General features: G+C 42.0%; 4 protein-coding genes across 4 annotated transcripts; 3 read left to right on the top strand and 1 right to left on the bottom strand.

Moving 5' to 3' along the window:
* Positions 1-1,237: 1,237 nt before the first annotated feature.
* Positions 1,238-4,293, top strand: LOC115680345 (uncharacterized). The gene is made up of 7 exons (XM_030604146.2): positions 1,238-1,778; positions 1,929-2,014; positions 2,507-2,569; positions 2,673-2,774; positions 2,971-3,036; positions 3,308-3,383; positions 3,493-4,293. Exons 1-7 carry the CDS (start codon positions 1,292-1,294, stop codon positions 3,948-3,950), a joined length of 1,338 nt encoding a protein of 445 aa, XP_030460006.1. The 5' UTR covers positions 1,238-1,291; the 3' UTR covers positions 3,951-4,293.
* A 2,466-nt stretch (positions 4,294-6,759) lies between these two features.
* Positions 6,760-13,928, bottom strand: LOC115680403 (outer envelope protein 64, chloroplastic). Its single transcript, XM_030604208.2, has 13 exons — positions 13,672-13,928; positions 12,949-13,101; positions 12,639-12,763; positions 12,205-12,330; positions 11,505-11,687; positions 11,273-11,417; positions 10,929-11,097; positions 9,634-9,768; positions 9,240-9,440; positions 8,655-8,782; positions 8,495-8,546; positions 7,683-7,752; positions 6,760-7,206 (listed from the first exon to the last, which is right to left on the bottom strand). The coding sequence occupies exons 1-13, from the start codon at positions 13,872-13,874 to the stop codon at positions 7,124-7,126; spliced, it is 1,773 nt and encodes a 590-aa protein (XP_030460068.2). The 5' UTR covers positions 13,875-13,928; the 3' UTR covers positions 6,760-7,123.
* A 2,579-nt stretch (positions 13,929-16,507) lies between these two features.
* Positions 16,508-19,718, top strand: LOC115680388 (pentatricopeptide repeat-containing protein At1g66345, mitochondrial). The gene is made up of 2 exons (XM_030604188.2): positions 16,508-18,542; positions 18,984-19,718. The coding sequence occupies exon 1, from the start codon at positions 16,578-16,580 to the stop codon at positions 18,294-18,296; it is 1,719 nt and encodes a 572-aa protein (XP_030460048.2). The 5' UTR covers positions 16,508-16,577; the 3' UTR covers positions 18,297-18,542; positions 18,984-19,718.
* Positions 19,719-20,291: 573 nt separating this feature from the next.
* LOC115680341 (uncharacterized) lies at positions 20,292-23,667 on the top strand. The gene is made up of 5 exons (XM_030604143.2): positions 20,292-20,584; positions 21,465-21,625; positions 22,050-22,136; positions 22,493-22,651; positions 23,425-23,667. Exons 1-5 carry the CDS (start codon positions 20,446-20,448, stop codon positions 23,521-23,523), a joined length of 645 nt encoding a protein of 214 aa, XP_030460003.2. The 5' UTR covers positions 20,292-20,445; the 3' UTR covers positions 23,524-23,667.
* Positions 23,668-24,699: the final 1,032 nt, after the last annotated feature.

A 24,699-nucleotide genomic window follows, 5' to 3' on the forward strand; every position in this document is an offset into this window, starting at 1 on the left:
TCCTCTCGCACTGTAAGTCCCACCCTCATCTGCACGCTTCGATTCCCAGCCTCCTAGAACAGTGGACATGGTCGGTTCCATAAACCCACCTAAGAACTAAACTGGACTTGCGATCCGATTCCTAGGTGAGTCCAGGACCCAACAGGCAATTTCCAATTCCATAATTGTGGAACCGGTTCTTAGTGTGTGGTTCCCGGCTCCAGGGTGGGAACATGCTCCAGGGTGGGAACGACCCACCTTAAAACCGATCACCTCTAGAAATAAGACAATACTTTATCTAATAAGTATATATAGTATTTTTTTTTAAAATATTCAGGCAAACAATTATACTTATGTATCTCTTTCTTTCTTCTTTTTCCTTAATAGATTGAAATATAATAAAATTTATAATTATGTTAATTATTCACTTCCAGCAAAAAAAACTGGCAATAGTGCTTGAAATTGATACGAAAACTTAGGGCACGCATGGAATCCATTCGGAGTAGAAATTTTGCTCGAATGCATTCAGAGCAAATGCGTTTGTTAAAAATTTCGGAATGCATTCGGCAATTTTTGTATTCGGAATAAAAATGCGTTTGTTAAAAATACTTGATTCCGAATGCGTTTTTATTTCGGAATGCGTTTTGGGCAAGAAAAAGAGAAGCTACTTTTTGTAGCTTCCTCTTCTAGAATGCATTCTCCCTATTTTCTTTCTTTTTCTCACTAATTTTTTTTTGGAAAATGCATAAAAATTGAAAAATTCTAGAAAAATTCATAAAAATTTCAGAAAATAAAAAAAGTCAGATTTCGGGAAATTAGGAAATTTGGTGAATTTTTTCAAAAAATATAAAAAATCAAAATTTTCAAAACTTCACAAATGGCTTAGAATACCTTTGGACACCCACTTTGAGTGAAATTTAATTTTTGAGGTGACCAAAAAAATCAAAAAATCAAAAATTTCAAAACTTTACAAAATGGCTTAGAATGCCTTTGGGCACCCACTTTGAGTGAAATTTATTTTTGGAGGTGCAAAAAATAAAAAAATAAAAATAGAGATTTCTGTTTATCAACATTTTCAAAATCATTTCTCAAATAGTGCCTGAAATTGATACGAAAACTTGGAGCCGGTGCATCTTTTGGACAAGTTTCCAAACTTGGGGCCAAAATGGATAAAAATACGCAAATTCAGGGACTTTTGTGAAAAATAGGCCCGAATATAAAACGCCTCTTTCCCGCGCTTTCTGCACCATCCTCCTCCGACGACGATGAGAACCACCGCATCGTCTCATCGGAGCTCGACGGGAGGCGATCGATGGAGGAGCCATGGGAGGCGCTCGACGTCGACGACTCCGACCTCTCCAGCTTCCGACGCCCTCCCAAGCGCCGCCAAACCCTAATCGATCCCCCGATTTCCTCATCGGTCCTCCGGCCCTGCTCCCACCGCTCCTCCCAACCCCCGTCGCAGCATCCCGGCCCGCAAACCCTAGTTTCCCAGGCCCCTCGATCCCCCGACCCGGACCCGGCCTCCCTCCCTCCTCTGGAGCCTCCGCCGCGAAGGGAAGGAGCGGAGGGCGAGCGGAGGATACCGGGACCGGCGGGAGCACTTCGGGCGGCGATGCGGCGGCGAGCGAGGAGGCTTGAGGAGGGTTTTCCGAGAGGTGGAGGCGAGGAGGAGGAGGACGCGACTGCGGTTCCTACGCAGGAGTATATAAGGAGGGCTCTGGAGGATGGGGATGAGGACGATGGGGATTTCACGCTCGATCCATGGGTTTGTGCGGTGGAATTCGTGCGGCGACAAGGTATTGAGGTTATGGCGTCGAGTGAACGGGGGGCTTTTTGACTGACCGTTTTGAGATTGTGACTCGACGATTTTTGTGTGTTTGGATTTGTGTTTTCCGGTTGTTGGATGGCGAGTTTGTAATGCTTTGGCTGGTTGATTCTATTGTTAGGGTTGGTGGATGGTGATGGTGTGGCCATTGGGACGCCTTTGTGCTCCATTAAGAGAGGAACTACTGCCCCTGATAAAGTGTCACAGGTCTTTAGATTCTTTATGCAACTTCAATTGCTGAGATGAATGCGGGGATCTTCGTCTAGATAAATGCGGTAATTTACCAATGATAAATGGAGGAGAACGGAGCAAGGAATAGCTATTCGACAATTTGCTTGATTTGGCTACTGGCTTGTTTTAGCAAATGGAGTAGAAGAATTTGACTATGTCAAAATCGGGGCATAACAGGATACCGGAAACACACCTACCCAATCCTAGTCCCAATGCATAGCGAATCTCAGAACTCGCAAATGGAAAGTACATTCTTTGTAAAATCTAAGAGACATTTTGGAAGTACTATGGAGACTGGTCTTTTGATTTCTGGTGAAAAGTGAAAACAGAAATTTCAAGCAGACTGCTGTCATTCCTTTCATATATTGTGGAGAGGAGATTTACAGACAGCTGCGTCAAGTATCATTTGGCTAATTCTTTAACAAGTTGGAATTGTAATCTGTCTGATTGTTGTTTGCATGTGATTAGGTCGTTGCAATTGTCAAATCTTGCACCCCAAATGGCCTTGGTGATATGATGGTGACGCTTAAGGTATACCCAGTGCGTACTACTTAAATTGATGTGCTTTTCAGTGTACTCGGGACGGCTTCTAGGCAGAATACAGAACTTATGAACGTGATGTTGAAAATTTCAGGATCCAACTGGAACAGTTGGTGCTACTATTCATCGCAAAGTTCTGAGAGAGAAGGGTTTTGCGAAGGAGATATCTGTTGGTGCAGTTTTAATTCTTCAAAAGGTTCTACCGATCTCATTAGCGAAAAATTTAAACTGGTGTTACTAATATGTTATTTGATTTTCTTGATTGCAAGACAATCACTCATTACATGCTTTAATATATGCTAGTTAGATGGAGCTTTTTGATTCTCGAGTTTCTTTAATTTTCATGTTTCTGATTCCTTTGCTAAGGAGCTCATTGAGGTGCTTTGTTTCAGGTTGCAGTGTTTTCACCTTCACGCTGCACGTGCTATCTGAACATAACTTCGAATAACATCATAAAGGTATGCTAACTCAGCATGTGTCTGGAATCTATATGGCATAATGAGCATCTTGTTAACATGATTTTCTTTTATGTCTTGAGTCACGATATCCCCTGGTTGTTGCCACTCTTAGTTCATGTGGTAGATTGTGGACCACTTGGGGAGAGTGCTTGCCGGATCTTGGCTATCTTATTACTGACAACAAACTTTCAATCTGAATTAACAAGTTCCAAAGACCTTGTGAAAATTGATGTGCAATTTTTCAAAAACTTAGACAAAAAAAATACTGCAGGTCATCGCTAAGGACAGTGGACCTCCATCAAAAGAGAATTGTTCTCCCCCAGCTAAAGAACGTTCTTCTAGTTTGGGTAGGTCTTCAGTCTCATATGCTCTATTGGTAGATACAAAACTTCCTTTTAAGTTCTTGAAGCATTTTAAAACATCTATTGTTTGACTGATGAAGACTTGGGTTGGCAGAGACTTGGGAGAAATCCAGCACGCAAGAGAAAGCATCGTCCCAGTTAAAGGGGAGAATAGAGGGAATCTTGAGTAGTTTAAAGCAAGCTACTAATACGGAAGAGAGAACAGTTGGTTATCCGCAGTATGAACAGTGTGGAGGGGTACAAGGGACTGGCTCTTGCAGTGACCAAACTAGCAGAAACCATGACGTTTCTTTGGTAAACGAACCGTCACCAGCTGCACATGATGAGATAAGCCAATTTAGGGCAGCTAGGAATGGTGAGACTATGGATTGTTCTACATCAGAAAACACCAAGTGCAACGACAGCAGGTCGGGCATTGCGGAAGTTTCTGATGATAAAGACGGCGTTACTGTAGATGGAATGAGGAAGCAGAAGCAGAAGCAGCCTAGTTCAAGAACTTCACTCCTGCAGTGGACTGATGAACAACTAGAGGAGCTCATGGACTGCGAGTGAGGACAAACATACTCAAAGATCCTTTATGCTTGGCTTACAACATGGCAATGGACAAGACGAATTGCTTCTTCGGTGAGTTGAAGATTTTTGTTTGCTCTATTCGTTTTTTCCCCTTACCCTCAATGTAGAGCATCACTTCATTTTTCCTAATCTGGATGAATCCATCCAGACATCACTCACTTTTGTATGGCCGTCCACCTGTTTTCTGGTCATTTAGGGGAAAACACAGAGTCACTTTTTCACGTCTACAGATGGAAACGATGCACGTCCTTAAGATGAAAATCTTGTGGTTATTCACACAAAAGCTTTTCAATTAGATGATTGTCTCTAGGAAGATCGTCAACATCGGAAGGTTGATGGTTCCTTGAGAATGAGAAACTTAATACTGAGACTATAGGAATGTGAAGAACATATCGTCCAGTTTCTTGAGATTCTTATTTTAGCATCAGCCCCACATGGCATAGGTATTCAGCAACTCGGAATTACACACTTGATTGTGCTGATTCATTTCGACTCCCGAATGAACTCATCCGTCTCCCTAGAGCAAATAAATTCGTGACTGGGGGTTACGAGATTAGATACTTACGGCAGAGTAAAAATTAAATCCACCTTTAAAACAAGTGAAATTTATTCTAAATACTAGACAATGCATCAATCGGAAGAAGAAGAAAAGAAGAGAAAAGGAGGAGGAAGACGAGGCTGCTTGTGAAGATTTTAAAGAGGGGTGTTTGAACGTGGAGGCATCCGTCAGGATCTTCAATCCTGCGGAGTGCAGACCGCTTGACCATGATGGTCAAAATACAATGATGAAATTACAAATGAAAGGAGAAGTTTCTTATACAGTGCCGCGGATACGCCAGCACCGAAATACGATAGGGGGCGGGTAATTAATTAAGACGCAGTGAAGACAAGACACGAAGTTAATTAGCAAAAGGAGAGAAAGCTGTTCAATGATAATTTTGAGAAGTAGGCTCGTCAAATGATTGGGTCGGATAAAAAATGGTACTATCCAAATTGATTTATTTAACCCATCGACATGCAATACAAATTTAGCGATTCATACTCAACCTAGATTTATTTTGAACAATTTTCTCTTCAAATTGTTGCTTTTGAGAATGGGCAGCTCCATGGACTGACTTGTCGAGTTAGCAAAGAAGCTCGGGGTTTAAGTTATGGATGGGGGCGTGAAGGTGCTGTTGAAAATCCGAGTCAGACCATTCATAAATCATGAAACAAGTTCGACTCTTGATTAATCGCATTCAAATTCGAGATATTAAGGGTGCGCATGACAATGTTTCTATGCCGGGGAACTATTTCTACTCGAAATGGTTCTTTTATTCTATGCCTTGGAAACAATTTCTAAGCGCATTTAAAGGCGTTTGGTAAGCGTCCAAAATTTCTATGCCCGGGATAGAAAAGAACGAAATGCGCTTTGGTAAGCTACACAAAATTTCTTTTTATTAATAATATTTTGAATTGTTTAATTTTTTTCTTTCTACCCATTCTCTTCCTTGGCTATGGCCGGTCGCCGGTGATCGGCCATAGCCCGAGGCCAGCGAGGCGTCACGACCCTCCGGCCGCCGTGAAGATCTTAGCGAGGCCGAGGCCTCGCCGTCGCGACCCACGGCGGCTCGGCCTCGCACCGATCTGAGCGAGCCGACCTCGCCATGGACCAGACGACGAGCCGCCTCGCCCGGGCCGCGAGGTCCGGCCCTCGCCCTCGGCAGCAAGGGGACCCTCGCCTCCGCCGGCGAGGTCATGGCGCCCTCGCCGGCCTTGGGGCGTGGCCGGTCGCCGAGCCCTCGGTCGCCGCGGCGGCGGCAAGCCAGAGACCAAGACCGACAAACAAAAGAAGAAAACAAAAAAAGAAAAAAAAAAAAAAACTGAGTTCTCAAAATTGTCTTAGAAACAAGAATCAACTTTTTTATTTCTTGTTTCTCTTTCAAAGCATTTACGGGCACAAATTTTTGCAAAAATGTGCTCGGGAATAAAAAGTTTACCAAAGCATTTACGTTACTATTTTTGGGAATAAAAGAACAGAAATTTTCTTGTTTGGCCGCGTTCCAAGCAGACCTAAGCCTCCCCCATCGTCTTGAAGTCGAAGCTGCTAACTTCAAGTACACGTGGGACCTGCAGAACGTAACGCCGTTTCGGCACTTGAACCTCATGAGACCCATGTGCCACTTACGTACCTGCTCGGTACCGTTGCCACCGAAGTGGCCTCGCACTCGTCGATGGCCAACAGCAAGGGAAGCTGCGAACGAAGCTATCAAGATGGTGGGCGGTGAGGGAGAAGCTCGTGAGTCAAAGAGAGAAGAGAAAAAAAAATTACCTCCTTTAATTGGTGTGTTTAACAACTGGGGTTTGCCCTTATGGCCACCCTTCCTATTTTGAAAAAGGAAGGTAGGGAGTTCAAATCCACACCTTCTTGGGAGGAGGGATTTAGAGGTGGGAATGTGTAATTTTAGACGTGGATTTCGACTCCCACGCCCCACCTCTAGGGCGAAAGTCTGAGAATGAACGAAGCCATCAAGATCGCGGGCGGCGAGGGAGAAACTCGTGAGTTAGAGAGAGAAGAGAAAAAAAATTACCTCCTTTATTTGACGCGTTTGAGAACTCATTAAATGCGTTGAAAATGAGTGCATAACATAACGCATTTATATCCATTTACTACTTTTGGCCTTTTATTTTTAGGACCCAATATGGTTAAGTCCTCAAATTTAAGGTGACCTATTTATACAAACTTGGGTTAACAAATTGGGTCCAAGACCCATTTGACAGGTATGATTGAGAAGTAAGAAATAATGAGTTGAACAAACAAAGATCATGCCTCAAAGCTCGAATTACCAACTCAAATGTAGTATATCAAACAAAACAAAATTGGACCATACATACAAATTGGCTCGACAAGGACCAAGACCTGCTGACCAAGAATTCAAGAACTTGTATCCTCTTTTGACCTCTTGACTCTACCATGAGGGTGAAAAAATGGTTCTCTTTCCTACCTAGCACGCTGAATAGAATGTCGACATTCAAGATTAACTGATGAACCGTGCATGGGGGTGGCTGTATCAGTAAATTGGATTCCTTGATGCAAAACAGAACTGGTGCAGGATGCAAGATGAGAACCTCGCACTCAAAAATCCCAGAAGCTCGGCCAGACCAGTTTATGACTACAGAAAAAACTTCCTCAATCGCTCAGCAGAAAGTGACGCTCTTTTGTTTGTTGGTTCGAGAACAAGTGCATAGTTGAAGTCTGCAGAAAACAAAGAGGAAGAAACCTTTAGTCATCAGGACCGAGATGCGCTGCAACGTCAAAAACTAGCTAGCAATATGCCACGTAGTGTACTCTTGGTACTCAAATGGTATTGAGCATTTGATTATAGTGATTCAATATTCAGTTTTTTTAATGATCCTCCAAACTTGGCATGAACCAGCTATCGTGTTAAAAAGTGGCACATTCGATTTCTTTTCTTTTCGTTTTGCTGCAAAATTAAGAAATTAATTAGTCAAGTAACAAAATTTACCAGTTCAATCACATGTTATATTCCTCTAAGATCTACAATCCAACATTCCCATGAAATAAATATTATTTTACACTAAACTTTCGCCTTTTAGATTGACCAAAATTATTTAGACGAACACGTCAGTTTAAATAGCAGCCCATGTTTCCAAGGTTTTTACTCAATCAGCAATATTACAAATTGAACCTCATAAGATTCAGTTGCTTACCTTCAATTGCTTCCTTGTAGTAGCCAAGCATCTCTCTCGCTGTGCCTCGTCGTAAGTAGGCCTTTATGTTCTGGAGATTTTAGAAATAACCCAAAACTCAGGGACAGTTCTAAGACTCTTCAAGATGCAACCAGTAAAGTAATTGTCCATCTTAGTAAGATCTACACATGCATTCACACACAGGGGAACGAAAGAAATATAGAAAAGTCTCAGGGACAAGATAATTTATTCATATCCAAATTTATACAGGAAAAGACTCCAGGATCCCCGCTTGCTAAAAACCTAACTACCCGCGAAAATGATATTTTGTGCAAAATAACAATAATAATTTCTACTTTCCATTATATACGTCACCAGAGACTAATATGCAAGTTGGTCCACATTATAACTGCTCATCCTTTTATCCTGCTGTGGCTCTTTGGAAAGATCTAGACTCCCAGCACTGGAATAAAGGGAGCATGCTCCACAAGACGACCAATTTAAAGGACAAACTTGCATCAAAACCACCGAGTAGGACCAATTTAAATAACACAATTGGCCTGATTTTGTTTCCTTTCTGATGGAATTTCCTATGCCAGGTAAAAGGAGGGGGACAAAGTTTTCTCTAAGATGCCATTTTAGGAAACTCACTAACCCCTTAGATAAAACACCTGGATCAATAGCACATCAGTGTTCCAACTGATTCATTTCATCTCACATACTCCACAACTACATCATATGGACACTGCATCTCTCATCATTCTAACAGAAACATGAAAAGCAGGGCCTAAGACGTTACCACTGAGACTGACTGTTCTCAAGAAGAAGGTTACCTTTTTATCAAGACTGATGGCTTTTGTAGAATCTGCCTCTGCTTGAAGAAAACTGAAAATCAGAGAATTAAAAGTATCACTAGAACAGCAGTATCCTAAGAAATGACATATATATATTTATATTTATATATCGAAGCTCTAACATCAACCATGATGGTACCTTCCGAGTTCTAGATATGCTGCTGCCCTGTTACTGTAATATGTAGCATTATTGCCACTTAGCTTGATAGCTTCCGTATAAAAACTAATTGCCTTCTGCCACTGTTTTTCTTTAAAAGCTTGGTTTCCCTAGAGAGGACACAAGAGATGGTCAGATTCGAAATGAGAAACAGGAGGCACAAATGTAGATTCACATCAGAGTAGTCTGTTAGTCATCTTTCTCTATCACAATCATATTAATGCAAAGTTAATATTAAGCAAACATATAAACCAATATGTTTTTATACATATTACATCGTTGCCCAAAATTTTCAGTACTCAATTGTTCCAACAATCCCAAGAGAGAAGAATTGCACAAGAAAATTCGCTTCACAGTTACTCAAGTACAAAACCAGAAGTCATATATAAAACCCTTTGGGTTGACATCTTTACTATTCCTTTTCATTTTCCTTGCCTCTATCCTTAGCAAGAAGAAGCATTGATTCAAGAGTATCTTTCACTCATGATTTGAGACGATCTCACTCTTGCATTTCTCACAATCCATTCAAAGCTTGTAATGAAGGGAAAAAAGAAAACTCGAACTGACCTTCTCTTTTGCAATTTCAGCTGAGTCTTCCTGTGTGACAGCGTTTTTTGTCAGTTTTGACTTGCTGGCTATGTCAGCCTGTTCTTGCAAGGTTGCATACATGGCATTAACTGTGTCCAATAAAAATCGATCCCCCCCGTTCCTTGCTATGAGAGACACAGAGACAGGAGACTTGTCATGAAATCCCACTGGTACTGAGACCTAAACGAGAAAAGCAATTGAGAAAAGGTTTAAGCATACTAAAATAGTCTACGATTATAACAAAGCAATCTTTCTAATAGAAGCCAATTTAATATAGAAATAACTGGCCGCATAACATTCTTTAGGGTCAGACATTGTGAGTGAAGTAGTGTGGTCCTTAGCTAAGCCACAGAGAGAGAGAGAGAGAGATAACCTGACAGCAGCCAGACACGCTGGCAATACTCAACAAACTAAAAGCGCGGCTCTGGTAGTCTTCTGATTGCAGCTCTTTCGCCCCGAGTTTTGGAGGAGGGTCAGCAACGGTAGGAATAACCAGAATTCCATCATCCTTTACAATAATGAAGAAATAACAAAAGAAAAGAATTAAAGCAAACAAATACTACAAAATTGTTATTGCTAAAAGACGAGCTCATTTATGCTCTGTGAAGTAAAATAGCCTAATAAGTTCTTCAATAGCCCAACACAAGATGGATGAAAATTAGGAATCACAAGGTACAAGACAAAGTTTCGGTATAAATTCAAGGATGCCCATTTCTTTTAATGGATAACTGGTGCATGTCAAGAAAACAGCTTTCCGTACAGCGCAAGTAAAGCTGCACGCATTATAATTTGACTCCGCACAAACACCGATGTTTGGAGACTCATGCATTTGAATGTGCATTTCAATTACTTGAGAATCGGTCCAATGAAATATCTCACACATCTATGGTGAAATAAGGATTCTTCCACCAACTCAAAGAAAAGATAAAATCCTCGGGAATTTTAGATAGCTATCAAGAAAGATGAATTAAATTGTGTCCTATTAACAAGAGGCAGATTAAAAGGTAAAAAGCTCTTCTTTACCAGAGCAAATTTCAACGTTTGATGGCCTAAATATATATCAATTCTTTAACATGCAGACCAATAACAAAAGCAACTTTTGATACTTAAACATGCAGAAATCTAAAGGCGGTATTTTCTAGAATATAAATAAGTAATGGAATGTAATTTTTACATATGGCAGCATTCAAATATGAAGGCAATCTCTAAACAATTCAGTACTTACTTCGCAACAGGCTAAACTTCTCTTATAAATCCTCTTTGCTAAACACTTACACAAGTTTGGTAGGAGGGACCATGAGGGAAGGAAAAGGATTATAAAAGCACAATCATGTTGGATGGTGGGAAAAAGGAGGTAAAAATTCATTCTTATGTCCATTTTAACTCCCCTATCATTTACACCAAATAAATCACCATACAAAATGGCCAAGAATTTATATAACAGATAACGAAAGAACTAAACTTATTTATGCTTGTATCTGAATGATAGGCCGACGAACGTGAAGTAAATGGAAGCAACATGCAGCACAAAGACAGTCACTCTATTTAATATGACAGTTCAGAGTCCAAACCGGCAGGCTGAGTCATCTACCAGAAAATAAAAGCAACGACAGCTAAGCGACTTCCATGCATTCAATTCTCCATGTTTCAAGCATGTAAGCCCCTCACCTTCAACAGTGAGTTGATAGCTGATCGCAATTCATTCCTAATTAATCTGCAATTATCAACGTCCACTTCTGCTGCCTGTGGCGTGTTATGCAACTGCTTTGAGATGACAGCATCCAGAATAGGATTTGCAGAATGGATCCATTCTTCATGATTAGTAATGAACTCATGCCTGTGTTACACAAGGGGCCTACTAAGTTTAGGTACTTAATTTAATTACATTTCCCACATTTGCATTGCGAGGACAACTTGGTCTCACATTGTGAATCTACAAGGTTCCCACAGATGCCAATAAGCAATTCAACTCAAAAACAATACGAATCCACGCCCCTTTGAACCAAACTAACCTTTGAACAAACATCGCAACTTCTGCAAGATCTCTAATAGAAGACCTTTTCAATTCACCATTAGTTTTCTTGGCAGGAAATGCTTTCAAGCTAGGAACTTTAGAATTGAAATAGGACTCCAGATTTTCATGCTTCAAAATTTGCCCTAAAAAATATAAACTTAATTAAAATTCGTGGAAAAAACAAATCAATGAATCAAGAGGAACTTAAACCATTCTTCCGGTGTACTCACTTCCGTACAGCTTCTCCGTTGCTTTAACAACCACCTGAACAACCCTGTCTACAGAAATCTTTAACAACTGAAAACAATCCTCAGCTATTATCATCTGTCTCGGATTACGTTGAACTGCAAATGGAACTTGCAGCAGCACATGGCCAACTCGGCGCAGAATAGAAGGATCCTTCGCAAACCAGCCTGCAATAGCAATTTCACAGTAGTGCCAACAATGAGCCAATGAATTTGAAGAGAGAGAGAGACAGAGAGAGACAGAGAGAGCGGCAGTTTCATGATCTCATTACTTTTACAAGAGAGAGAGAGAGAGAGAGAGAGAGAGGCAGTTTCATGATCTCATTACTTTTACAACCGAAAATAATTTATACATGAACAATGCTCCGGGGAAAGCAAACCACTCTAATATCCTTCAATTCAGGTGTATAGAAAAGGTAAATGTTATAGTTCAGCTTTCTCGCTGGTCACACATGTCTTTACAATAGAATATAATCAACATATGTTGTCTCGCTAACCGACACTCCAGCCTATCTCTTAGGTAGGGCAACTCATTGAAAAGAATAAGACATTCCCACTCCTTGGTTCCCAAGTTCATAGTCATGTATGAGTTCTCTCCATCGAAAAAGTCATATATGCTGGTACCATGGACATCAAATGTAGGTATACACGTAGGTTGCAATTATCAGCACAAGGACACACGTACCCACTGTGTCCAAACTTGTCGAGACTGGTAGAACTCCCATGTTCGAAATAGTGCCATGTGATGATCTGAAGCCTATGACACCGCAATATCCTGCTGGCACTCTCACACCACCTATAGTATCAATACCTGCAGTGACCAACAAGCATTTGATGAAACTTATCCAACAAGTTGCATTTTCCAAATATATTTTCAGCAAAACATTATTTACAGCATAAGCATAAGCATAAGCATGCATGCCCATCTTAAGCAATTCAAACTTGTAACTCCCCAATGGATTTTGCTAATCGCTCTTACATTCGTTACCGAAACCAATTGCCAGATTAAAAGTGAAATGAGTGAATGGCATCAAGCATAAAAATAGCTAATGCCCCTGCAAAAGACAAACAAATGGAAAGGCGGATGCAAGACATCAATAAGAATCACTATGTCCTTACCTAAAGAGAAGTCAACAAGATTTGCGGCAACAGCCACAGCAGCTCCACTGGAGGATCCTCCGGGTACCCGTGCAGTCGCTGCAGGATTTGTGGGTGTACCGTAATGCTTATTTTCTCCACTTATACTGGGAAACATTAGGCAAGAAGCAAGGTAATCAAGTTGGCAAAAAAAAAATAGAGTCTTTTGCTCGATGACTAGCAGAGAAAACTATATGTATGAGTCCCCTTGACCATGAGGGGATCATATCCAACTCATATTCAACAGGACATATCTAAATGGTCACAGTCGAACGATTGGAAGGGTTCATACCCAAACGCCATTTCGTCAACAACAGTTTTCCCAACACAAGTAGCACCTCCTTCGACGAGCGTGGACACGACTGTCGATGTTCGAGCGGCTGCTTCGTGCGTCTTCTCCCAGTCGGGATGGCCAAACCCCGTTACACATCCCTCAATATCAAAACTGCGGGAACAAAAACAGCCAGAGTCAATCTCGCCGTGTTGCACACAAATATTGGCAGAGAGCAAAAATGATGAAATGCCAGTAGGCATCACTTTCGATGTTTTCCCATCCCTACGGGGAAGAGGAACAGAAAATTCTACTAGACCGAGCAATCAACCGATACTCTTTCCCTCTCTCAAGCGTCCATCAGTACCAGGCAAAACAAGTCCAGTCAGCAACTCCACTCGGAACTCTCGAATGAACGCGAAGAGCGCAAATAAAAGACGCGACTTGCTTATCAAACCATTCGGATAAGCTCGCAATTCCGGCTCCGAAAATACGAAACGTCCGCAATATCGATACGCGATTCGTCCCGCTACTACCGTCAAAACTCAAAAGTACTCGGCTCGTAAGTTCGCCTCCAGCGAAAAAACGCTCACGGGAAACAAAACAGAACGATCGTCGGGCAATCGACCGAAACAGGATTTCCTCCACAAGAAGCTCGAAAACGACGACGAGAAAAGGAAAGGAAAGGAAGGAGACGGGAGTCGAGAGGGAGAAGGAAGGGGAGGAGGCGGGCGGTGGCCATACACGTCGGAGACGGCGAAGGCGAGGCCGGTGAGCGGGTGGGGAGCTTTGGGGGGAGCGGGCTGCGGCGGAGGGAGGAGGTGGAGCCGGCGGACGAAGGCGCCGAAGTCCGCCCGGACGGCGCGCTTCAGCTTCCTCGTCACCAGCACAATCCCGGCGATGCCGAGCCCCAGGAGAACCCACAGGTTGGCCGTCTGAGAAGCCATGTCCGGCGGAGCAGAGAGAGAGAAAGAGAGGGGATAAGTTTTTGAGCAGAAGAAGAAACGAAGGAGGAAGAAGGAAGGAGAGAGAGAGTATGACGAAATGTGTTTCGAGCGTGGCAAAGGAAACCTAGGCGGTGCGAGAGGAGGGGACTCGGATTTGCACCCGTGGGACTCTCGATTTGGGCACGAGGGGCGGTGCGCACGCCCGCATCGATCCCCCCCATTTTAGGGTTCATCGCTCATCGGTGGAGAGTCCTCCGAACCCCCCCTCGAGTTAGCTTCCCCTCGATGTCTCGGTAAATCTCCGCCTCCTGTGAAATCTTCGTTTTCATAAATCTAGCTGTTTGAGATTTACCGAGGTATTGAAAGGAGCACCGTGTGTGATAAAGGATCCGCTCATCTCGCTTGCGAATCGCTCGAACCATCCTTTCTCTGCTTTCTAAGAATTTGGTTCATGATATACTTAACCGAATAGTTTCGTACTTCATAGGACCGATTATGTGATGATAACCTCGATTGACATTGGGCATGTTTACCATGTCTTTTCTCGCGACACTTGCAGTCTGGAAAAGAATTCTGCGGGCCTTACAATAACTTTGGAAAACGGGTGTTGTAGCTAGTTGCCTCGCGGGTACAACTTGTAATAGTTTTTGCAAAGCCATCTCACCCGATTTTTTAAGATGCAATTGTTTTAAAACATGTATTGCCAAATATATAGATTATAACATTTGACAATATAGTTACAACGCAATCACAATCATATCAAATGGTCATCTCCGATGGTATATGATCCCAATTCTCATTGGTTGCTTTTGCCTCGCAAGATTTATGGGTAAAGCTTCTTTCTACATGCTCAAATTAAATTTCTAGGTGACACTATTCAGTGTTCTTAACATTCAAAGATTAAGGGGAAAGTGAGATATCAAATGACAGTGGATTAACTCCGAACACTAGGGTGGCGTTTGTTTTATTAAAAATTTCACGATAAAGAAATATATTTTAACATAATCATTTCAAGAAAAATGGTAATTTTTCATTTTCCTTAAATCGATTAGTTTTCCGTCATATAAATATCGAAAAGTCGAAAAAAAATTCGAAAAAATAGTTTTCCTTTTAAACAAGCGGACCCTAAACGTTAGTAATGGAAAACGTGTACTGTATATGGTGATGGTCTTGAAATCATGGCGATTGGATTCACATGGTCTTGAAAATCTCATGCACTTTGATTACATAAAACATGTTGTTCGAGAAGAGCCTCTTTGGGATACGGTTACATGTGCGTGTTCGGTTGGTCCCCCCCTTATTGTCCTAACCCACGAAAGCATCGAGCGGATAAAACTCGGTACAATGTAGAACCACAAGTTGTCTTATGCCTCGTACGCAAGGGGAAGAACTCGTCAATGTCTCTTATTGTGCTATTCCTAGTTGATTTTATTGGGTAAATTACACATTTCGATAGTTTCAAGCCATTCAAGCTCATGTAAAAATAGCATGGAGCTCTTTAGTCGTCGAAACCAACTAGACTCGACATTCATCGTCACCACTCGATTGGGCCTAGAAAATCCCAACCCCTACTATACTAGACTTTCAAAAAGTACAATTAAATTCGAAAAACTTTCGGAAACTGCAATCAACAGAAGGGTTTGATTTGATCAATTTGACAAGTTTTAAGACTTCATTGCACTTTGTGCAAGTTTTACAACTCAATTGCACTTTTGCAACAAGTTTTAGGACTTAAATGCACTTTTAGGACTCAATCATACTTTCGTGACAAGTTTTAAAACTTTAAATGCACTTATATTTTTATATGACAGAACTATATTATTGAGCGAATAGCCCACTTAAAAAAAAAAGATCATATGAAATATACGCTCCCTTCAACAAAATGATCATATCGAACTAATATTCATGAGTTAAGAGATAATATTGGGCTTAGGAGATTGAATGAGAAAATTCACAAAGTACCTATTTCGTATCAATAGAGTGCCCGTAGTTTTGTTGACTACTCTCGCTATGGTGATTCGAACCGGGCATTAAGCTTAAAAAAGCATGCACACTTGTCGTTTGAGCAATCCTGAAAAATACTTGTATGGACGTAAGTTTATATGGTTCGATTCGTGATGAACGCTACTATTAGTTTGGCTCAATGCAAGACTCATTTGCAATCTAGGTTAATTTAATGAACTACTCAGGCTCCGTTTGCTTCGCGAAATGAATTATTCAAAAAACATTTTCTCCAAAATAATTGCTCACGTCACTTACAAAAATGAAAAGAAAATTTTCATCGATTCGTTACTTTAAGCGATACAGGCGATTTTTTTTAGGAAAATATTTTTCAAATCATTCATTTTTCGGGAAACAAATGAAACGTTAAGTTGTCACTATCATTAAGAGTTATTAAATACCACGAAAAATCCTAAAGTGCTACATTAGTGACAAATTTATCCAAAAAAACCTTAAATTAATATACTAGTTTGGAATTTTTGGTGGTGATCACAACGTACTAGTTTAGAGTTTTTGTTGGTATTATCCCTATATTTTATTAGATGATAAAGCAAATTCTCCGAGTTAGTATTTGTTTTTTACCACAGGCTTTTCCATAAAAAAAATAAAAAATAAAAAATCACTTTTTCATGCCGCCATCGACTTGGCGTGTGATGCTCTCGGGAGGTAATCGCCCGGAGCTCTCGAATTCGATTCCTGGCTATGCTGCGGAGGCTTGTCTCGTCGCGCTTCCCTGTGTTTCGCGAACCCCACGGTCATCTTTCCGTCCGCTTGCCGCCGCCGCCGCCTGTGCCCCCGCGATTCCGCACCGGCGCGGAAGCGAGCGCCGACGCGGTCGTCGTTGCCGCGCTGTCGAATTCGCTTCGGCAGGGCTGGAGTAGGGATGCCCTGAATCGGAAATTCGAGCATCTCGCGCTGGATGATGCGCTCGTCGAGCGAGTGCTGCTGGAATTGAAGGAGCCGGCCGACGCGAGATCCGCCCTGGGGTTTTTCCACTGGTCGGCAAAGGAGAGGAGATTCGAGCACGGGATTCGGTCGTATTGTGTCACGATCAATATTTTGGTTCGGGGCCACCTGATCAGGGACGCGAAAGCGTTGATCGAATCGGTTCTGAAAAGAAGTGCCGGGGAGTCTTCGAAGCTCTCTGTGGCGGATTCGCTGCTCGATAGCTATAAGATTGCTTTTGGGACCCCTCTGGTGTTTGATTTGCTCGGGCAGGCTTATGCTAAGCTGAGGATGTACGAGATTGGGTTTGATGTTTGCTGCTATTTAGAGGAACACGGGTTCTCTCTAAGCCTCGCGACTTTCAATACTTTGATTAATGTGATCCAGAAATCTGATCAGAATCCTCTTGTTTGGAGGATCTATGAGCATATGATAAAGAGGAGAACTTATCCGAGTGAAGCAACAATTAGAATTATGATCGATTCGTTGTGTAAGGAAGGGAAACTGCAGATGTTTGTGGACATGTTAGACAGGATCCATGGGAAGCGATGCGCTCCTTCAGTTATTGTTAATGCCAGCTTTCTTCATAGAATTCTTGAGGAAGGTAGAATTGATGATGCAATGGTATTGCTGAAGAGGATGTTGCAAAAGAACATGGTTTTCGATACTATTGCCTATTCAATGATTATTTACTCCAAGGTGATGATTGGGGATATAGATTCTGCATGGAAAGTTCAGGAAGAAATGCTCAAGAGAGGTTTCAATGAAAACTCGTTTGTGTATACTAAATTTGTAGGAGCATACTGCAGGACTGGAAGAGTTGAAGAAGCCAAGAACCTGATGGAAGAAATGGGAAACAAAGGTCTGAAACCATATGCCGAGACTTATGATCTTCTCATTGAGGGATTGGCTAAGTCCGGGAGAGTTGATGAGAGCTTGAGCTACTGTAAGAAAATGCTGGATATGGGACTTTCTCCTAACTGTTTGGCTTTCAATGAGATGGTAGCAAAGCTGTGTGAAATGGGAAAAGTGAAGCAGGGTAATGAGATGCTCACGCTTCTGTTGGATAATGGGTTCTCACCAGATGAAGCCACGTACTCCCTGTTAATTTCTGGCTATGCGAGAGAAGGCCACGGTGATGAAGTTCTCAAGCTCTATTATGAGATGAAGCACAGAGGATTGCCCTGTGGATCAATGGTTTTTACCTCTTTGATTGGTAGCCTCTGCCGATGTGGAAAGTTAAGTGAAGCTGAGAAGTATCTAAGATATGTGGATGCTCCTTCACTACCCGAAAACGCGAACCTTTATAAGATGCTGATTACAAGCTATCTCGAGAGAGGTGACAGAGGAAGGTGTCTCCAAATCTATAGTGAAATGGAATCAAAAGGGTTGAAGCTGTCTCTTTCAGGCATCAGGGATGAACTCGCTCAATTTCTTCCAGTGCCAAAGGAATCTGTTAACACTGGCATCTGTTAACAAAAGGAATCTTTTTGAAACTTTCTGCAATGTGCAAATAGAACCATCAGGCCGTGTTTTTTCGGAAGGAACCGTACAGAAGCCTGGGTGTCTCCAATTCAGTTGCCCCCTCTACTCCATTACTATCCAATGAGAAGCTTTCAGGAATCTATGTATTTCAAGCTGCAAATTAAATCCTTGATAATCTTCTACACTGATTTAGCTGGGGCTGAAAGTGGAGTGCTGATGATCACACTCCTTTGGATGGTAAGCCGAACTGGACTTGGTTTCATTTATGCTCGTATTAACTTGTGGTCAGGCTGAGGCTATAACCAATTTTGCCTGCAACTGATTGCTTTATCCTAATTAAGTCTGGCTAGCTGCCTATTATGCAAACATTTCTTGACAATTGCTTTTCCGTAGTCTCATAGTAGGTGTTGGTAGGCGCAGTGAAATTTGCAAAATTTACTCTGGAGCACACAAGAAGCTCAGTCTTGGAATGTCTTGCTGTCACTGGGGCCCTTAGAACATGCCCTGACAAGTAATAGAGAAATATGTTGAGTCATTTTTTCAGGTTAAATAAATCTTGTATGTTAAAAGGGAGGAATTATTACTCAATACAATTTGATCATCCCGTGTCGAACAATTTTTTCTCTGTATTTTCATGTGGGTGTTGAGTTGACGTAGTTCACATTTTGTATTGGTCAGGGAGGATTCCTTGGCCCAGAAGAAACTGGTCATGTGCATTGGAATGTAGGAGTCCTACTCCTAGTAACCGGAGAAAACCTATCTGCTTTGATGGCACGAGGATAAGCTCAGCTGAGTGCAGAAGAGCAATTGTTGCTGGAAATACTCAGGAGAGAGTGGAGCTACTGCCTCTGCTGTTAAACTTCGGTAGTTACAAACCAGATGGCTGCTCTGTTATACGCACGTTAGAGAAGCAAGGTAGCCCTTGAAGTTACAGTGGCAGATTTCTCTGCTGACTACTGTTCGGACAGTGCGAAACTAGGATAATCGGTCCGTAATTGTATTGTGATCCTTGCTCAAAGGCGAGGGTGAACACTTTCGACAACGACGATGCGCTTATGTTGAAAATTGAATGGATCAGGGGCGAAAGAGTGGGAGAAAGCAGCAGTCCATCTGTTTAAGGACAAGGAAGGCAAGTGCGGCAGTTTCTTTTGTAAGAAAAGAAGAAAGGGAAACCATTGTCGGGGGGCTATGATGAAGTTAACAAGCTCGAGCATGTTTGTTGACGATTACTTGAGCCGAACAGCGCTCGCAGAGTTTCTGTCTTGTGAACATCCATGGCGTGAGGCTTTGATATACGGGACACTGCCCATTAATAAGATGCTGACTACTAATTCTACGAGCTGAAGTAAACGAATCCTTATTATAAAGGGCATGATAAGGAGGCCATACAAATTGAAGTTCACGTGCATTATGTGCTTGCGTTTTGTGCGTTTTGTGCGATGAAACCGGGTGGATTCTTGACGACGTTAAAGTTCTACTCCTACGAGGAGAGCAAGGCTATCCTTTTCTCTTGAGCTACTCGACTACCAAATCGTACTCCGTTGGACTTCGCTGAAAATCCAATTTAGATTATGCAAAGATCAAGTTTGATGCTAGTGTCGTGTCGTGGAATTTACAAAAGAACAAATTTCGCTAAATATTTCTGAACCTCTTTCATGGAGTGCGTTACTCCGATCAATTGTGGGTCCGATGAGTATCTCCATATTTGTATTAGTTATTCGAAAAGATATTTCGTCGCAAATCCGTTCTTAATGACCGTTGACAGTCTGATGTGGCGTTGTAATATTTGGGGTAAATTGTGTCGAGATTTTTAGTGGGCACAAAATGACGAGAAAGGATCGACAAAAATCGCGAGATTTTCCCTCAGCAAAAATCCAGGGATTTTGGGCGCGCATTTTCTCAATCTCGGCGACGTGTCACAAGGAGGGGCCTCAAGTCGAGCAGAGAGATCTCCGCACGTGCGGTGCGCGCGCTCCTCATCGTTCGCCGGTTGCATCGGTCGAGCGCAATCTTCATCTCGGGGAGTGCGGGGGAGACCGACTCTCTCACTCTCTCTCTCTCTCTCTCACTCTCTTCAATTCGGCTTCGCGAGCTTCCCGTTCAAATCGCGTTGCGGCGTCGACAGAGAGATCTGAAGGCGATGGCTTTTCTTCTTCCTCTGCGCGGAAGCTCGAGCGTCGGAGCTCTGTCCAGAGACGGACCGGTCTTGCCGGTGGATGCCTCGGCTCTTCTTCCGTCGTCGCGTCGTAATTCGAGAGCACCCATTGATTTATTCGGAGGTGGGTGAGTTCAGTCTTAGCGATCCGCTTATTCTCGAGTTGTTGGTGGGTTACACTCTGTGAAGCTAAGAAGGGTTCATTTTCATTTTGTATGGTTCTTGTTAGCTGTTCGTTTGCCGTTTGAGAATATTAGAGATAATTAGGATATTTTCATATATTAGAGATAATGAAATAGTGAATCTTGTTGCGTGACGTTCAGCTTCATCAGCTCTGGGTTGACGTTCAGTAGTATGCTTCTTTGGAATTGGAGGTTCCGAAGACTTGGTTTCTATGGTGGAGTATTTCGTAGTTGCTGTTGAATGCTCATGTTCACAGATATTGTTCCGCGGGCCACATGTTCGTGCTTGGATAGTGTGTATAATGGGTATTTCTCCGGCGGGTTTCGGGTAATTCGAACGCTGAGATGGAATGAAATTGTTCTTGGGCGTGAGCCTTAAGGAATTCTTCCAAGACTGATGATGGAAGCACTCTTGTCGGCATGGTTATCCTGACTAGAAGTACTGCCTCAGTACCCTGTGAACGTTAGCCTCCTGTAGAGTGCAGATGAGAGGATTTTTCAGTTGGAAAATATTCTTTACTCTACTTTTAGTTGGTTTTCAGTCATTTGCTGGTTTGTTCTTCTTGCTTATCCCTATGTGTTGTAGTTAGTGAGAAACCTTCTGAGTACATTAATACTCTGGGTCTGCCTCCATTACTCACTCTTTCGGTCATTCACGAGACTGAGCTTCTGAAAGCACTTGGCCAATCTTGTGTGCTCGAGTATGCTTCCGCCATTAAGCCCACTTTACACCTTTTGTCCTCTCTCATCTTCACTGTACTTACTGAAAGAAACAAAAGAGCAAAAGAAACTGAGGGTCTGATTATGCTTCTTCTTTGACAGGAAGGTCTTCTGTCAGAAGCTTTCATGTTGAGAGACGTTCTTTTTCCTCCAGAAGTGGATTGGACAGGATGATGCCTAAGAGGACGAAATTTACAATTCCCAGAAGTGGCGGTTCCTCGAACTCTAGCAGTACCAGTGAGGGTTCCTCTGATCAGGGCAAGGTGTGAATCATGATAAAAGTCTGTTTGTTCTTAGAATATCTCACCATCACTCGGTGGCTGCCAGATTGAATTCCTTGCTGCACTACATTGAATTCCTTGCTGCACTACATTTCCTTTACTGTCAGATGGTAATGGCAGTTGGGATTCTTTTTTTCCTTTCCCCCAGGTAGTTGGGTAGGGGTTACCTAATGGAACAACTGTCTGGCTTTAGTGATGGGTCATATATAACTCAATCTCACATTACTTAGAAATGCAGGTGATACTAAGCACTCACTACAAGCTTCGCAAGCTTATGTGACATATGCTTTAATTATTCACGACTATCTTTTGAAAATTGTTGGGATAAGGCTTGGTTTGTTGTTATTGTTGTTGTTTTCATCATTATATCTTTTAATGGCTGTGTGTTTCGATAATCCATGCACAGGCTCCTTTTGGATACAGCAGGAAGGACGTTCTATTGATTGGACTTGGAGTCACGGTTTTTGGCATTGGCCTAAAAAGTGGATTGGAGGTAGTTTGCGGCTCTCAATTTTGTTTGACCTTTAAACTTTGGCTACTCTTTGGTTGTCCAGCTTTGATGCATATGCACATAGACACTGAGACAAACAGTTTCCCCAATGGATTTTTCGATTTGATTGAAGGTTTTTCTAAGGACGACAGCTTATCTTTTTTTATTTAAGTATTATTGTTCGAGTCATTGCATGGTCTGGTGTGAGATGAATCTGACTGGTCTTACTGATCATTCTGCAATAGTATGTATAGCATTTTGTTCTTTCCCCTCAGTTGCTATAGCTTGTTATTTGGTCAGAGAACTGCACTAGGATGGGAAGTCACCATCTAGTGGTTGGTGTATGGTGTCTTATGCAGTTTGCTGGAGTTGATCCTCTACAAGCAGGGAATGTTGTCCAGCTAGTGCTGGTATTGGGATTAACTGTCGGATGGATATCCACTTATATATTCAGGGTTTCAAACAAGGAAATGACCTATGCTCAGCAACTACGTGACTATGAAAACAAGGTCATGGAGGTAAAGCATCTCATGCTATTTTGACTATGACCATTTACTTCTCGTAGAAGCAAATATTTTGGACCAAGGGAACTGTTATGCAATTGATTCTGAATTTTCGAGTACAAGGATGCTATCTAGTGGCATGGGGTTGTCGTATCATATGTGGGAGCTTCCTTGCACTGTATTGATGTTCACTTAATGGGGGGGGGGGGGGGGGGTCTTGCTTTCCTTTTCTGTGGAATTCTAAAGTTTGACGTTTTCTTCCTCGCGGACTTCATCTGTTCAGCCGAGAATTGCATGTTACAAGAGAAACAGTAGCGTTCACTCTACCTTAAGGCGGAAGAGAATTTGTTCTGCTGTTTGTAGAGTATATGATTCTTGTTTGTGGGGGAGATCATTCTTTGAATTGTTCTCTTATGGCTTCATGGAAACAGTGCTGCTCTGGGTGAATTGGAGGAAATTTCGCTTTGGAATTTTCTTGTGTTGACGGAAATTTTTTTTTTCTCTTTTCTTACAGTTTTAAGAGTATAAAATTGACAGTTATATTGTAAACAAAATTAGCAGGATCTCTTTTATAGGAATCAATTGTTGATTATATAGTTCTACGCGAAACCAGTTTATCTCGTGTGTTGGTGCATTGTGGTAATCTAACTGCAATATGGCCTTTCTGGACGAGTGGATACTTTGCCTGCATATTGAACCTTCTTTTGATTATTCTTCATGTGGTAATAATCTCTCGGGTCTGTCTGCTTCCTTCCTTACGCTCATTTGGGCTTGTTTTGGTTCTACAGAAGCGCATAGAGAGCTTGACAGAAGCTGAGCTTGAAGCTTTGCTGGAACAAGTGGAGGAAGAGAAGAGACGCTTAGCGAGCGGCGAGCAAGTCAACTAAGTACACATGCCATCTGTATATAATATGGGATCAAGTCTGCCCCCACATGTATTGTGTAGTGAAAGTCACCTAAAGATTGTTGCTTACACATGTTAATTGTCCTAGTGCTTTCTTCACGAAGAAGCCTACCTTTGGGTCGATAAATCCAATCTAGTACCACCTGCAAATTGCCAGTAACACGAAGGTTGAAACAAGAAGTACGGAAACCCCCACACACTCGAAACCAAAGGGGGAGCAAGATAGAGGGTGCTTTTCTTCAGTAGGGCAGGGCCAAATGCAAACAAAAAACAGCAACAGTTGCAGACCCTGCAAGTGCAACTTTATTGAATGCGCCTCTGCTATTTGGCAGTGTCGAGCCTGGTGATGAAGCTAAAAACGGCCCAGCGTCCAGTCTCCATAGCGCGCATAACGACAGCAAACGTCGATATTAAGTTTGAGGGGCGCAAGCAAAGGTCGTTTTCCCATTTTTTGGGTTTGGACCTGAAATGATGATAGCAATCCAAGGATGGAGCAGTGACGAGTACCCATCATCTATCTGTTCATTGCCTTATTTAATCCAATCCATCATTATTGAGGTTCTTTCCTTCTGGTAAAATCCATATGGGAGGGCAGGATCATTGAAGTTTCTTCCCCTAATGCCACCGAAATAGTCAATAATGAGACTTGTTAATAATAGACCCGTCATGGAAAAGGAGGAGTAAATATCACATTTAAGCAATTGGGAGGCCACATTATGAGGTGAAGCGTATCTCGGACACTGTTTTGCAACTATAGAGCGATCGATTGAAAAGTGATATTTTTTCGAAATTTTTTCAACCAGGTACAAGTCATCTGAACATAAACTAAGGATTCAATTTCTTTCAACACTCGCGAAGTTGACGATAGTTGGAAATTTGTGAACTGGAGTAGACTTTCATTGGGGAGTAGATGTTAGGATTCCATTGGACTCTCCATCCTATGACCCAATTAGATTTGTAATTCTTGATGAAACTCGAGATTTTAGGAAAGTATCAATTATAAACCCGCTTGTCGATTTTTCAAGCTAAAGTTTAAACATGCAATTTGAACTCATGCATTTACGATTCGTTTCAAATGATCTGAGGAACTAAAGGATCGTTCATTTTTCTTTAATTTCTAAATTCCAAAAAAAAAAAACGGGTATTTTCAATTTGCATA

This window comes from Syzygium oleosum, unplaced genomic scaffold (assembly GCF_021117445.2).
Source record: "Syzygium oleosum isolate NSW1041296 unplaced genomic scaffold, Sole_v2.1 Sole_v2.09, whole genome shotgun sequence".
Classification (NCBI taxonomy): domain Eukaryota; kingdom Viridiplantae; phylum Streptophyta; class Magnoliopsida; order Myrtales; family Myrtaceae; genus Syzygium; species Syzygium oleosum.